At 35.1% G+C, this 16,293-nt stretch overlaps 1 protein-coding gene across 1 annotated transcript in view; it reads left to right on the top strand.

Annotated features, from left to right (window-relative positions):
- CHCHD3 (coiled-coil-helix-coiled-coil-helix domain containing 3) overlaps window positions 1-16,293 on the top strand; it is a 352,306-nt gene that overhangs the window by 78,492 nt on the left and 257,521 nt on the right. The window contains exon 3 of the mRNA XM_077136125.1: window positions 7,636-7,717. Within this exon, the coding sequence (XP_076992240.1) occupies window positions 7,636-7,717 (82 nt within the window). The remainder of the gene's footprint in view (window positions 1-7,635; window positions 7,718-16,293) is intronic.

Here is a 16,293-nt window from a genome sequence, read left to right as displayed (position 1 = left end):
TTCCACTCTTTGCTTTTTCTTTAAAACCCAGAGGCTTTTATGGTAGTTTGCTAGGTAGGTGTCTGGTGGCCAGTTTCTCCAGATGAACAAAGTGTCATTTCTAAGGAAAATAACTGACTTAAATTTTGCCAGTGATAAACAGTTTTACTCCTTTACTGTCATTTTAGTTGGGTTTCTAGAGAGAATGGAGCACAAGGATAAATTCAATCCATTAAGCTACTCATTTCACTCAGTTATATAAGGGGAAAGGATATTAGAGATTTTGTTGGGCCTCTCATTTTACGGAAGAGATAGCGATGGCCTAAAGAAACGATAGAGTAATTTGAGCAAAATCATAAAATGTAATTGTGGCAAAGGCAAGACTAGACCTGAATCCCCTTGTTTTCTAGCTTGGTCCTCTAAATTTCATGACCCCTTATGAAGACACTTTTGAATAAGACCATACGCCTAGGACTGCATGAACTAAATAAAACCAGGTTTGGGAGGTTTTTGTTCATTCTGAGTTAGAGATTTAATGCTGTTTAATTTGTATTTTTATCCCCAATGAACAAAAATATATCCATTTTTGAAACAAACAAAAAATTAAGCTATGCATCAAAAAGCAATAAATATCCAGAGGTAATTATTATTTTTTAATTGAAATTATGGGTCTCACTTTCCTTGAGGTTTTTTGAGGTCTTACAAGTGTTACTCAGGATATTAAGACATGAGATACTAGATGTATCTGATTCTCAATCCTGGTTTTACAGATTGTCTACTTAAATATGTGGAAATTGTAGAATATAAATTGTGAGCTTGTCTATTGCTATGCAGCTTCTGCTGCCCAGAATTGATGTTTGTTTTCACATAGAATGGAACATGTTGCTGGTTCCTGTGGGTGCTTATTGTGAAGCAAACAATAAAATGGACATTATTTTGCATATTATGCCATTCAAATTAGAAGTTTATGAAGGTATATAAATCCTGATGGAGCAGTAATACTACAAAACAAACCATTAACTCGCTGTTAATGTCTAGGTTGCCAAAATCTTTGTAACAGTGTGTCTTCTGATATAATATTTATGAGTATGTATGTGCGGTTAAGAATTTTCACTCTAACATCCTCATTAACTTTAATGTGCAAGTAGCCACAGTTACCCTGCCAGGTATCTAGACAGATGGCATTTTTAGAAGGTGGTCTGAAGATACATTATCCCTAGGAGATAGTGAATGTAACTGTCAACTGAACATACTTATGTTCTGGGTATGTGTGTGTTTAAATCAGGTTTGTCTGCCAAGTAGATGGTGCCGCAAATGGGTAATGGCAAACTGTTACATGCTTCTTTCTAACCCCTGAGATTTATCCTATTATCTTTCAACTCCTCCCAGTCAAACCCTCTACCTTTCAGAAGATAAAGAGCAGGACAAGATTTATCTTGCAACCCATGCTGGGAGTTATTTAGTTGTAATATAGTGTGTTCTGTATTTTATTGACTGCATGAATGCTTCCATGATTATTTTTCAAACAATGAATGCTCTTTTGTATTAATGAATTTATTGAAATGATAAGGTGAATGGATGTTTCTATTGAGCTGAAAATTTAATTTGGTTGTATCTTCTAAGTTTTAGCTTAACTATCTCAGTCCTTGGAGAGTAAGCATCATTATCTGAACTCTTCTGCTTGTATTATGCAGTTACATACATTTATTTTCTTCATAGAGTAGATCTTCATTTTTTTTCAGTGTTTTTAAATTGGCATATGAAAATAATAGACCTTGTACAGTTGGACATGACATGTATCAGCAAATGGTAAAATCAGAAAGAGAAATGGAGAAAAGGAAAAATCCTGAAGGTACTGACTTTTTTCTCAGAGGGAAAAACCATAATTTTTTTCAAGTAACTTACAGAGATTGTTTCAGAAATACTGTAATTGGGGAATAAATTATAGTGTAAGGATTGCACAAGGGAAATGAAGGAAAGGGAAAGTCATAGTGGGAAAAGTTACAAAGGAAATTGGTGTGTCCCCTGAGGGCCAAGGAATGTGTGTCTCAGTCTTTTCTTTTCTTATAGATGATGAGTACATAAAATCATTCCATATTTTTGGGGTCCTTTATCTTCACCATTCAAGGACCTATCTTAAGTATTTTACAGAGGCCCCCCCACTTTTCCCTTTCTACCCCTAGTTAATTAGTTTCTGAAATCAGAGAAATTTGGGTATAAGTCATATAACATGGAAGACAAGAGAGTTGAAATGAATTTATGCTGTAATTTCTCTGAGAATTAAGACTGTGGTATTCGGAGTGCTGAAGAATACTCAGAATCAACTAAAAAGTTCCTGTCTCATCACCTACCATACTTATAGCTTGAACATTTAGAAGATTCCTAGACAATGAGTAAAGTATACTTTTTGAACTTGTAAAACACTTGTTCAGAATGTTTTGTGGTCAAAACAAACAAAAAACATTTTTTTAAGAATCATGAGCTGCTTCTAACAGTAGAAGTTTTTTTTACTTTCAATCATAGTTTCAAATAAAGGATTTGGGCCTATGCTTGCTCTAACCAAGCAATTGTAATGCTTGACTTTTTCACGTTTTCTGGTCACTTGACAAAATGCCAATTTTTGTGTTCATTAGAATATATTTACCATTATCAAGGAAATTAAAATGATTTCTGAGAAGATTTTTTTCAAGTGCCAAGTAGAAGTATGTGAAGAAAACATCCATTTGTCTGAAAACATTTTAAAAGAAAAGTTGTGTATGTATATAAAAGCCATGGAACCATACTTATTGAGGTTGAAATCATTTTGCAAATTTCCATGGCAAATCTGGTTTGTATGGCTTAAACATTCTCATTTTTATTCTTTTTCTCATTTCACAAACTTTGCCAGTCCCTGAAGATCTGCTTGGAAACTCACTGTGCTAATAGTCAAAATTGGCCTTTCCTATGCTTCTTGTAGAGTAGCCCATCGTGAAACACTGACCTTTTGGTTTAATAACAGTTTTATTTGAGAAAATGTTCAAATCCTGAGAGCTGAAAAGAGTGTTTTCAGAAAGGCCATTTTAAATAATGATCTCCAAATGGTATATCTTTTTCCTTTATGCACTTTGGATCAGACCTATCAGAAGAAATATATTGTTGCTTTCTGTATTCTATTGATTTAAAAATGAATAACATGAGGCTTAGATTTGCTCAAAACCCATTACCACACTGGTTTATTTTTCTGCCTATGCTTTGATTTGCTATTTTAGATTTTAAACTCTTCATGCTAGGTCATGTTTTGTCTTTTGTCATTTTAAATTTCCAGTTGTAGCTAAAAGGTAATTACTTTTGCAGCTGTGATCTCGGACTTTAGTCCCCAAAGTTGGAATATTATTTTTCTTTTCTGAGAGTAGCTAGGGTATTAGAAAGTCGGCTTTTGGTCCCTTTACTGACCAAAAGTAATGCCACATCAACTAGTTGGGCCCTAGGGCTTGTCTTTGTCAGTGGCTGTGAGAGTTTTCCTGTCCTTGTCATTCCTGGCACTTCCTTCTTCCCATCGCTCCCCCTCTCCTCATGGCCTGTCTAGATGGTACCTATCTGCATCTGCTTCATCTCACCCCATGGCAGGTGCCAGGACTGACTAGAGTATGTTACTGAGCAAAGGCCATGGATTCTGCTGCCCGATGCCCTCAATAACCAGTTCCTGAGACACTGGGGTTTCAGAGAGAAAGCATTTATTACTAGGCATGTAGTAGGAGAGTAATGGGAGAGCAGATGGCCTATGGCTCAAATTCTCTTTCCCGGAACTGCAGTAATTCAGGTAGTTTTATTAGAGAAGAGGTGGGCAGGGTTTAGTATAATGAGCACTGTGGCCCCAGATGATGTAGTTAGAGGCGTTCTGATTATTGAGCATGTGCAGATTAATTACATGCTTAGAACGTATGAAAGAAAATGGCGGAATGAGGTCTAGGTGACATGTAGGTGAAAGTCTAAGCTACTGTGCATGTCAGGTGGACCCTCTTAGGTTAAATCTGGTCATGGTCATCAAGATAATGTGGGACTTAGGGTGGGTTAGTTCCTGGTGGATTTAAGACCCTTCATTAGCAAACATTAGGGGCTAACTTTCTTGAATACAAGACTCTAAAGTTGAAAAACTGGATAACTAGGTACAGATGAAGATTAGTCACAAGGTTTTTACAATCATAGGCGCAGATGATAAGGGCTCTACAACCATTATCAGAGATGAAGGCAGCTGGATTGCAGTTTAGAGATTTCAGGTATTTCCCTGTCTACTCTGATATGCCAGAAGGCAAAAAGGATTATTAATGTAACAATTCAGTAATCAAAATCATCCCTTAAATCCTGATTTCTTGGTTACAAGTAGGCAGTAGGGCATAAAGAAAAAGAAGACAAGCCTCTGCACTATGTTTCCTTCTCTCCACACTACAGCCCTTCTGGGTCCTTTCCTTCATGGCTGCATTCCCATAGCCCAGCTGATCATCATTTGGTAATGGCGTTTTTAGCGTTCTGCCCCAGGTCGATCTCCATCATAATAAAAGCTCTCTGCTGATCTTGGTTTTTCTTTGGGGGGAAACGCCTAATAAGAGGCAGAAAATGCCCTGTGAAAAGATGAGATTGTTTCATCAGCTCACTCAGAAAACTTGTCTCATTGCTTCATACTTAATACTTGATATACTGAGGTTTTGCAGATATTTAAGTATAATTACAAATAGGAATTGAATTTTGCCTGAGAAAAATTTTGCTGTGGTATTTTGAAACAATCTAGGGGAAGCAGCATGGTTTTATATGTACAGCTTGATCATGTTTTCTAAACTGGTATTTTAAGCTTTAGAGTATTGTTTGATGAGGTAGCCGGGTTGAATCTTTAAATTTTTGCTACTAATGGGGCTACTGGCTGTCTACAATACGAAAAAACTTCAGTGTCATATTGTTTTGCTTGTTTATGAGAAGTAGATGAGAATGTGAAAATTATCACCTTGAGAGGTACATAGCCCAGAGTTTTATTACTGGCAGGCACCCATGCAGCCCAGGCAGTTCTGTTTTTGCTTGAGAAAATCAAAGCTCAGCTATGTTAACTGTTTTATTTAACATCTAGCTACTAGAGAAACAGTGACTATTTAGCCTCTTTGCTGAGCTGTTACTGTTTGCAGTTTCTCTACTTTTATATGTATTGTTTTAAAACCTTTATGTTGAATGTTGAAAAATTTAAGGTTTGGCCTTAATACAAACAATTCTTTGTCCTGTTTTTTTTTTCTTGATTTTGTGTGACCTTTTCAAAGCAGAGGCTTTTATCTTTTTCATGTTATGGAAAATGAAGTAGGTGAGAAGTTAAAACAGAGGCAGAGCCGATAGCTAGAAGGGACCTTAGAGAACATCCGTTTCAACCTTTTGAGAATATAGCTGCGCAGAGAGGTTAGAAACTTTTCCACGATATCCCAGATTGTTAGTGCTCGTACTGGGATTAAAACTCAATTAGTGTTTCCTCTATTTCCCTGATTTACTATTAAGTATTCTTTTTATTATATGTATCAACATTTGCTGTTATTGCTGTTTTTTTCTTTGAACAGCCTTGATCATTTAAGGTGTATAGTTCCATTGTTTTTAGTACATTCATAGAGTTGTGCAACCATCACCACAGTCTAATTTTAGAACATTTTCAGTACCTCCCAAAGAAATCCCATTAGCCATCACTACCCATTTCCTTCTCCCTCTTACCTCAACCACTAACCTTCTTTTTTTTTCTCTAAGGATTTGCCTACTCTGGACATTTCATATAAATGGAATCGTGCAATATGCAGTCTTTGTGACTGCCTTTTTTCTTATTATGTTTTCATGCTTCAATCATGTTGTAGCATGTATTGGTACTTCATTCTTTTTTTTTCTTTTTTTTGGTATGGGCAGCCTCTAGGAATCAAACCTGGGTCCCGGGCATGGCAGGCGAGAATTCATTCTTTTTTATTTCATAGACTGGTACATTGTATCAGTATACCACATTTTGATTATCCATCCATTCATGAGTTGTTGGGCATTTAGGTTGTTTATACTTTTAAGGTATTGTAAATAATGCTGCTATATAAACATTTTTGTGCATATTTTTGAGTAACTAACTCTCTTCAATTTTCTTGAGTATACATCTGGTAGTTAATTGCCAGGTCATATTGTAACACTTTATTTAGCATTTTGAGGAACTACCAAGCTGTTTTCCAAAGTGGCAGTGTCATTTTACATACCTATCAGCAATATTATGAGGGATCTAATTTCTCCACTTCCTTGTCTATTCTTGTTTGTCTTTTTGATGATAGTGGATAAGAAGTAGTATTTCCTAGTGTTTTGATCTGCATTTCCCTAATGACTCATAATGTTGATCAACTTTTCATGTGCTTATTGATCATTTGTATATCTTGGGAGAAATGCCTATTCATATTCTTTGTCCATTTTAAGAATTGGGCTATTTGTCTCTTTCATTGTTGAGTTGTAATAGTTTTATATATTCTGGGTACAAGTCCCTTTTGAACTAGATGATATACCATTTTTTTCTTCCCCAGTCTGTGTGTTTTCTTTTCATTTTCCTTCATGGTGTCTTTTGATGCTATAATTGCCTTCTGATAGGCCAGAACTGAAAGAAAACATCTTGACCTTTCATGTATCATCTATGTTTGTTATTGTCCACTGTCAGTTAAATATGTTAGACAGCTTTTGCATATCCTGTTGAAATTCATTCTTTGCACATACCCTCAGACAAGATGCTTATAATGTCAGGGTCATCAAATGTGTCCTTGTAAAGAAGAGACAGTGCTATCTAGTTTTCCATCTAATAGTCTCAAATTTGAAATAATAGCTAGGTATCCTGTGTGTATTTCTGCATTCTCCCAATGTTTTGGTGCTTGCTTTCATAATTTTGGGTAGTGGGTTTCTTTTGAAGAGGAAATAATCTGCATATTTCTCATGGAAGGTTCTTAGGGAAGTATATAAAATTTGTACATTTTATTTGTCATTATGGCTCTATGAATCTTTACAAAACATCTTACAAAATCTTTTAATTGCAAGCACCAGATGTTTCAAATCAAATCACCACGTATTTAGAAAGTTCCAATGTGTTCTCAGCACCATTCTGTGTCTCTCTCCAATTGTTGGCATTTGAATTTGAATCACATGTTTCCAAAATATGATTTCAGAATTATTGCCTTTTTTCATAAATCATGGAAAAATCAATGTAAATATAGATGATTTTCTCTCTATAGTAAATGATTTTGTTAAATGTTTTATCATCAAAATGATAAGATTTTGTTGTCAATTTCATTTTTATAGAGTCTCCTCCCCTTATATGTGATTTTCAGACTTTAATGATAGATCATCATTTTAAAGAAATTATACTTAATGGTTCAATCCCCACTAGGGAATAAGCAGCTCCTTGAGCTTATTATAAATTTTGGCAAGTGTAGAAATTTCTAGATCACTGGGGAACTCTTGATTAAATTACTCCTGAAGTGTACTAAGTGGTCTTTTCCATAGTGCTTGGGTAGTTCCAAGGAGACACTGACCACCTGGCAGAACTTTGTCCATTAAGGTCTAGTCTCGGTTTTGTTTTCCTGATTATTATTGTGTTTTTAAAGAAATTACTTATTTCAATCCCCCCTCCCCCTTTATGGATTCTAGTTTCTGAAGAAGAACTGAAAAGAAGAGTAGCTGAGGAGCTGGCATTGGAACAAGCTAAGAAAGAATCTGAAAATAAAAAACGGTGAGTTTTGTGGTATTGGAAAGATTTCATGGAATTGTCATATTTATAACATATGTTTAGAGAATTGGCTACTTATTTTTGCTGAATTTGAATGTGCTGAAAATATGAACTTGGCCAATTTAAGTATGGATTGTATCATGTTACCCACTTCATAAACTTGAATGTAAGTTACTGTTATGGCTCTTGTATAGTTCTCAGTTGCATAAATACTAAGCCCTATTTTTTAAAAATGCGACATAGTTTTTGAGGATTTGCCAGGTTTTCATGCTAGTTGCTTTCAACAAATGTGTTTATGAATGAAAGTTATATTGTCTGTTATGAGCATAGAGGTAAATAATGTAATAGTTAATGGTGAATATCCAGTGCCTGGATTAACAGTAGCTCTAATTAGTAAGATGCCCTCATTTAAAAAATTAGGTATTACAAAAAGGTTGAAAATCAGAGTATCTATGTAACATCATCCTCTGGCGACAAATACTCTTTACCAGAGTTTTATTCCTCTAGAATTTTTTCTGTACACATACAGAAAATGTATATAGTTTATATATAGATATTTTAAAAAGTACTACTTTTTAAAGACTTAAAGTATATACTTATTCATAAAAATATGTGAATACATTTTAACCCAAGATAAACTTAAGTGCTTCCCATCTGTGCTATTTCTGAAATTTACATATACCTAAGAGTACTATAATTATATGAGTGTGTGAATGTCTTTCTGCTGCGAGCATCAAACATACGCCTACGCTGCATAGATGCTTACTTTGTGGTGGTTTTTGTTCTGCACTGCCTATTTTGCTCAGGAGCTTAGTGTAAGGAACCTTTGAATTTGGCTTCCAGTTGTCAGTGGCTGTAGGACCTTCAATAATGTGATTTAACCTTTTTAGGCATTAAATTTGTTTCATCTCTAAAACGAGGTTTGTAAGATATTCTTTAATATTTCTTCTCTTTTGACAAAATGCTAAGCTAACTCTAGTTTGCTCAAGATGTATTGAACAGAATATGAGTTTTAGATTAGGACCACTGTTTTCTCAGGTATAGAAAAGTCTTATGGCCTAAGGTTTTTAAAATCAGGAGGTAATTAGTACTGCTAAAAGTGTCTGCATAGATTCCACTGTTTCCTGCACAGCACTATATAATTTTTTATTGGATTGGGTTGATGGAATGTATAATTAGATAGGGAAGTTTAAATATTCAAACATTTCAGACCACTTTGATTAAGAAGCAAAGTAAATCAGTATGCTATGGCAGAACTTCTTGTATGTGAAAGCTTATTACTTTTAATTGAATTATTTAAATTTTATCAGAATTTTACAGTTAGGCTCTCATGTTTACTTTGTTTACTCTATTTCACAAAGGACTTTTTTTGTCTTTCTCCTCATATGGTACAAGCTTTTTGTTAAAATAACTCTCAGTATGGTTCTTCTTTTTTTCTCATCATTCAACTCCCATTTTCCCATCTGCTCTGCCTTGATCTATGAAAGGTAAAGGGCAGAGTAGATGAATAAAAGTGCCAGTGAAAGCCAATTTCATGTCTCATGTGGACTGGGATTGGCAGCCTAGCTGTAACCTGGGCAAATGACTATTGATAAAGAATTTATTTTCTGTCACCTTTAAGGAGAATAGAGGGCGGTACAATCTTTTTATTATTTTTCCTTTTAAAAAATGTTTTGTTTGAAGCCTTCTTCATGAAAACTTCCAGCTGTCAAATCTTGGCAGAAACTGTGTGTGGATAATGTGTATGATGGTTCTTAGAATAATCAATAGCTGTGTTTTTTTCTATCAGAGAAAAAACTTAAGAAAAAGTATTAAAGTTTTCTGTGCAGTACTTTAAAAGTGGTTTTTGGAGTCAGAGCATTGAGTAAAGCCTTATAAGCAGTTTGAGGAAATAGTTTCTCCTGCCGTTATACTTGTACATGTATGCATATATGCATGTACATGTCACTTGTGTATGTCCTACTTGCCAAGTCTTCTGTTCTTACCCCAAATGTACACAGAACTTTAGGCCACTTCTCAAGTATTTATGATCTAAACTAGGCACTCATACATGTTAGGAATCAAACTTGTTCAACAGGATTTGGTGAGTGATTTTAATTGGAATTTTTTTTCTTTATGAAATATTATCATTTAACTTCTTTTTTAGCATGCATGGTCCAGGAATAGAATCTGGGTCTCCTGCATGGAAGGCGAGCATTCTGCCATTGAACCACTTGTGCACCCCTTGTTTAACTTTTTATTGTGGTAAATTTTAAGCACATTCAAAATAGAGAAGAGTCCAGCAAATCCCCATGGCCCATTACACGGTTTCAGCAGTTGTTTCATCTGTAACCCTAGCCTCTCCACTCATTCCTCCTTTCCCCTCCCATCATGTCATTTCATCTCAATTTTTTTTTTTTTTTACTTAAGAAGTTGACATGATAGCATGATGAGTGTGAAGGAGAGGCAGTAAAATTTTTAACTGGCTGGGAAGCTTTGTGGCATGGAAATATTCTGAAATGTCCTCTGCCAGGCTAGCTTTAAATAAGTACCTATTTTACTGAGGCTTCTTTGGTAGAAAGACTAAATTTATGTTGGTTAGCTTAGAAAGCAAGAACATTTTTAGAAGCTGTTGGGTACAACAAAAGAATCAAAAGGAAGGCCAGAAAACTGTTGACTAAGGAAGAACTGGATGCCACTAAAACTGTGAACTGCAGGAAAGAGTTAAGCAATCTTCCAAAAGGAAATCAGGATGATAGTTCCATAACAAAGGGGAATAGGTGACGGGTGTCTTAATTTCATTGACTTGCATATACCATCGATTTTCTGGGGCACTATATTTGATGTACTACTAAGCATACATTTTTACACATAAACTGTGACATACTCTTTCTTATCACTTTAAATTTTCTTACTGAAGGAATTCATTAAGCTTATTTTAAATTTTGGAAACCATGTCATTTATATATATATAAGCAAAATAAATAGGTTAAGGTGTTGGTACCCAACTGGGAATTTCCTCTTGAGGGTATGTTTGACAAGTTTGAAATCATTTTAAGTTGTTACAACTTGGCAGGTGTTGCTAGCATCTAGTGAGTAAGGCAGTAGATGATGTTAAATACTCTATAATGCACAGGATGATCCCCCACAAAAAAAATAATTATTTGGCTCAGAATAGGGACAATGATAAGAAACCCTGGGTTTAAGATATTCTTAAAACCTCTTCACATTGGGTCTAAAAGTCTTCTGAATTCGTTTTTGACTCAGGGTTCTGAGATCTTTGTTGTCCCAGGCAGTATCATCTAGTGCCATCAAAAGCTTAGCAATATAGCGTTCCTTAAAAGATTGTTTTCTTTTTATTTCCGGGAATTTTCCAAGCTGCTGACATCAGTTCTTCAAATTTTGATGTTTACACGTATGCTATAGGAATTGTGGCAGGACTGCTGCCTGGCAGACGGCAGTTGTAAGATTTTGGGCATGTGAAAATATAAAAATATGTGTCTTAGAACTGATGCAATACAGTCTATATATACTGTGGAATATTTTATTGGAAATAACTTCTTGAGAGTCTTGTCTCACCTCTTATCTAATGCAGAAACCCTTTTACAGCATCTCTGTAGTGCTGCCTACATCTAGGTTGCATTCAGGTATCATTTAAACTGAAAGATACTTCATTACTTAGATCTTTTAAATCTCTACTCTCTTAAATCTAACTATGCAGACATGGCATAATTAAAAGTTGGCTTTGGAGAAGAAATTTTTTTTACTAGGGCCGTAGAGATGATGTAGCTATTTGTAAGCATTATGACTATTCTCATTTTTAGAAAACATTTGTGTGTGTACTCTCCAGTTCATCTGATCAGTGTATTCTGTTTTATGGGAATCTTGAGTGGTTTGCTTTGTTAACAAATTCATGCCAAGAAATCATTGGTATATTAATATTCAGAATCTCAGTATATGCATTAAAATTGTTGGGCCTAATTTTGGAATCATAGTTTTGCTTATCAGAACATCTAATGGATAGAATAGCTGTTTGAAGTACTGGGAGTTCTTGAGTAATGTCTATGTCAGCAGCCTGAATTTGCTGTGATGTTCTATTGTGTGTTTTGGATTATAGCTGACCAGATTGTGTTGTAACTATAGAAAACCAATATAGCAAGAACATAATATGCTGCAGTTTGAGAATAGACTTTTAAAATGTGATTTACTTCTCACCTGCACCCTACCTCCAAAAGTCAGTCTCTGACAGCAAGAAAAATGTGACTACTTCTGACCTCTGGCCTTGCGCATTTGAATTTCACCTCTTTACCTATAAAGGCAAGTGAAAGTGTTTCGGTTTTAATAACCTTTCTTCAAGAGCCAAGAAGAGAGAGAATAGATGCTTGATGTTTTAACTAGCTGTATATCAATTAAGATAATTTGCTCTTTTTGAAGGGACCAGAGTAGAAATTTTTTCACTTTTTAAATACTTAATTTGGTATTATAAATGTTGTGATAAGCTAGTCTTAAATTTTATCAGATGTTAGTCTATAACACGTTATTTTTCCATTTATAGCATTTTACTGATGCCATCAAATAAGGGTTTAAACCAAATTTATTTCTATTTTTAAATTCCTTATAGTAAAAGTGAAATTCCTATGGATGGTACCTACTGCTTAAATTCATTACATGTGGTAATTCATTTTGATTTTATTATTAGATATTTTCTGCCTTTGGAGGAAAAAGCTGGAAAGGGAAGGAGGAAAACTTTACCTACGGGGGATGAACAAGGTTATATGGCATAGCTTCACATTTATATTACATAATGTAAGAAATCATATATTGAGCATGGTGGCTTTCCACATAGTAAACTCTCACAAATATTTGTTGAATTGAATGACTCACTAGGATTGAAAAATCTTGACAGTAGCCTTCTTTTCTAGGAAGACCAGTTCTACATTATATTAAAAATAAAAACAAAAATTAAAATATGCCATTAAAATCAGACATGAGCTAGAAGAGACTATAGACACTTGCTCTATAAATCTTTTTTATTTTAACTTAGTGTGGTGTTAAGCTCTGCTTTCTAGTCATAGACACAGATTGCAAAGAATTTATGAAATTACATAAATTTAACCTACATGTAATCTCTAGGAATACAGAAAATGGAAAAAGAAAACAAAAAAACAAACTTTCAGGGGATGAGAACTGTTAATAATATATATATGAAACCCTTATCATAAAAATATAGTTTTAGAAGTGATCTTAGGAGATCAGTTTGCAGTTAGTTTTCTGTCATGGCAATCACAGCTGTTTTAGGTAAATGAATTTCACTTCTAAATTTATAAATTCTTGCAGGGAAAGTAATTACAGAAGTTTGAGTTGTAGCTCTTTTTAGTGCCCCCCACCTTATGTCCAGATGTAACCTGCAGCACCCTGCTATGATGTGAGCGTACTTCCCAGTCTGGTTTCACAGTTTGTTGATATTATCTGCAAAATATTTCTTTATATGCTTAAACATTCTAGAGATTCTTCTGTAGTGTAAAAACTCAATATATCAGATTTATTTTACTTCTTTTTTTTTCATGCTCACTGCTTTGCTCTTGCTTTATACCCATTCTTTTCTATTTACTTAACTTTAAAAGTAGATAAATATGTAAGCAGTTCTGAATGTAATGGGAAGATCACATCAGAGCCATTCCATACTTTTCATTGGAAGATCATTGGAACTGCTGTATGCACTAGGCAGGGGATATGGTCCCATCTGCCACTTTCATCTTTTTTGTTTGAATGACACTTTTCTATTTTGAATAGAGGCAACTGCTTCTTATAACCAACAAATATAGAAGGTTGGATTATCCAGTTTGTTTTATTTGCATCTTTTTACTTCTTTTTTCCAAATCCAATTTTCCGTCCTATTGATACTATGCTGTTATAGAATCCTAACCTGCATTCTGTTTGAGAAGCTATTTTTACATGATAAGAATATCAAACCCAGAAAATCAGAATCAGTCAAGCATGCCATAGAAATCTGTAAACTTTTCTATTGGTTGTAATAGGAGCTGTGATGTTCAACTGCATTTCTTGTTCAAATGTTTCTTTTGACAGTAATCACAGTGTTCCCTCTCATGAAGCATAGTGTTTGATGTAATTTGTGCCAGAGTTGGTTTCTGCATTTGTAAGTTTCTAGGAATTGGTTGCAGTACTCTATAGTTAGTTGTTAGCAGTCCTGTGCTGTTTCTCGATTACCTTCTAGTTTTTATTTTATTTTTTGTTGGGGTCTGGAGGGTTGGGGGTTGTAAGGTGCTCAATGAGTCACTGATTAGTACTTGAACGATTAATGTTAATTGTCACTGTTATCACTGCTTTATAAAAACAGATGACTGAGATAGATACACTTAAAGTTTTTCCATCAGCAGCAGAACCAGGATTTGAATTGGATTGCTACATAACTCTACCCAGTCTATTGCTCAGATGATGGGATCACATTGTCTGTCATCACCTAGTGAACAGTTATTCAAAGGAACTCCAACCTGGAGCCCTGACCTAAAGCTGACTGAATGCCATGAGAGGAATAGGAACCTAGAGCTCTATGACCCTTTTTCCCCCTTTCTCCCTCCTAGAGGACTGGAAAACATCCTTTACAGGCTCTAATGCAGAAAGCTTTAGATCAGATCATTTTCTCTCAAATTCCGGCTCTTGATGTATTTGATGTGTACTTTTCTAGACCAAATAGCATTTGTTGGATAGCCTCAGTTTCGTTTCTGTTTTAGACTGTGGGTGGGCAGTGACCTCAAGTTCATTCACTTCATTGATTCTAAAATTCATATGTAAGGACTGTGGTCTGCGTAGGCTGGGACTCGGTGTGGCAGAGTCTTCAGTCCTTGACCGTCTGGACTTCATCTGCTGATTCTGATGGTCATGCTGCTTAGAAAGAGTGTAGAAAAATGCAAGACCTTTCTTATGTAGGCAGTTCACTCTGGAAACACTGGAGGAATCTACAGAGAGGGTTTCTCCCTTTCCTCTCTTGACCTTAATAGTTTTGCTAATAGAACCTTGACCTGACAAGTTCTAAAACAAATATAAATTTATCTCAGGATTATAATATTCCCAAACATCGGCATCCCAAACATCGGCATATTTTTATTTTTGAGTAATAATCCTCTTCCTTTCCTTTTTCTGTTGGAGAAAACAGTTAAAAAGAGAGTAGTTCCTCTGAAATCTCTGTCAAATGTATATTTGTATCCTGTTCCTTTTCCAAAAGCAGATATTACTTGTTTTTGATGAAAACTTTCCTCACAGTTAATGGATGACATACACATAGAATATGCACACTGAGGTTGCATGTTCTCTGTTAGAAAAATCATTTCAGAGTACAGGACCCATATGCTCAACATTTTAAATGACAAAAAAACTTTTCAGAAGCAGGTATTATCTTATGCTTAGTGTGTACTCAGTACTGCTCTAAGCACCTTATATATTTTAACTCATATTGTCCTCAATTAGGTAGGGATTACTATCATCCCTGCTTTATAAATGAGAAAACTGACAGGTTGTGACTTAGGTACTGGTATTTGAACCCAGATCTTTGCAGACTTCTTACACTTAACCCCATACTACTTTCTTTCCATGTATACAGGGAGCATTTTCTTTAGATTTTTCATTTACAGTAATGGGAGGGAATAACAAGTATTTACTTAGATTTTCTCCTTTAAACCATTAGTAAATAAATGGTCTCTTGAAAATGACTTCAGTTGTGTAATTAGACCTAGCCCGCTATTATGTATAATTTAAAAATTTCCTTGCATTTAGGGCTAAGATCTTTTGAGAATTTGTTTAGAGTTAATAGTCTCTTTTTACTTAGGCTTTAACTTACTATTGGAAGAAATAGTAAAATAGATTCTTTGTATGCATGTTGTCCGTGATAGTGGCAATTTGAATTTCTTGTTAGTATGTCAGTAAAGCATTTTTGAGTTTAGGATTGCTGCATTTTTCTTTTTTTTTTTTTTTTTTTTTTTTAAAGAGAGAGGGAGGAAGGGAAGGAAAGACAGAGAGAAGGAAGGAAGGATAGAAGGAAAGAAAGGAAACATCTTTAAACATTTTCTTGTTTTATTGTATTTTGTTTGTTTGTTTGTTTTTTACATGGGCTGGGGCCGGGAATCGAACCGAGGTCCTCCGGCATGGCAGGCAAGCACTTTGCCCGCTGAGCCACCGCGGCCCGCCCTGCATTTTTCTTAATAGCACAGCAGGGATATTTGGAAGCAGATGGTCCCGTGCCTCCTGATTTTAGAGGTGAGTATCTACTTCTGTTAGGGAGGCATCCAGTGCTTACTCGTGGTCTGCTAAGTTCGGTACAGCAACTTAGGCATCTTCCACGGTGGGGGAAATATATGCCATCAGCTTTGCTCAAGGGGTCATAAAAAGAGGTGCAGGACTTAATTTACTGTCTGACTCCAGAAATTATTGTGCATTTCTCCATCTGTATTTATCTGGAGAATTTTTTTAATAGAAGACTTGGACTTTTTCTAAATTCTTATATATTGCTTATGTTGTGTGATGTGTTGGATTTTGGTTTGAAATATTCATTACCATTTAGTATGCCTTTTTGTATGATAGTTAAA

This window comes from Tamandua tetradactyla, chromosome 1, assembly GCF_023851605.1.
Source record: "Tamandua tetradactyla isolate mTamTet1 chromosome 1, mTamTet1.pri, whole genome shotgun sequence".
NCBI classification, from domain to species: Eukaryota; Metazoa; Chordata; class Mammalia; order Pilosa; family Myrmecophagidae; genus Tamandua; species Tamandua tetradactyla.
The sequence above is the reverse complement of the archived record's forward strand: the minus strand, read 5'-3'. Positions and strand labels throughout refer to the sequence as shown.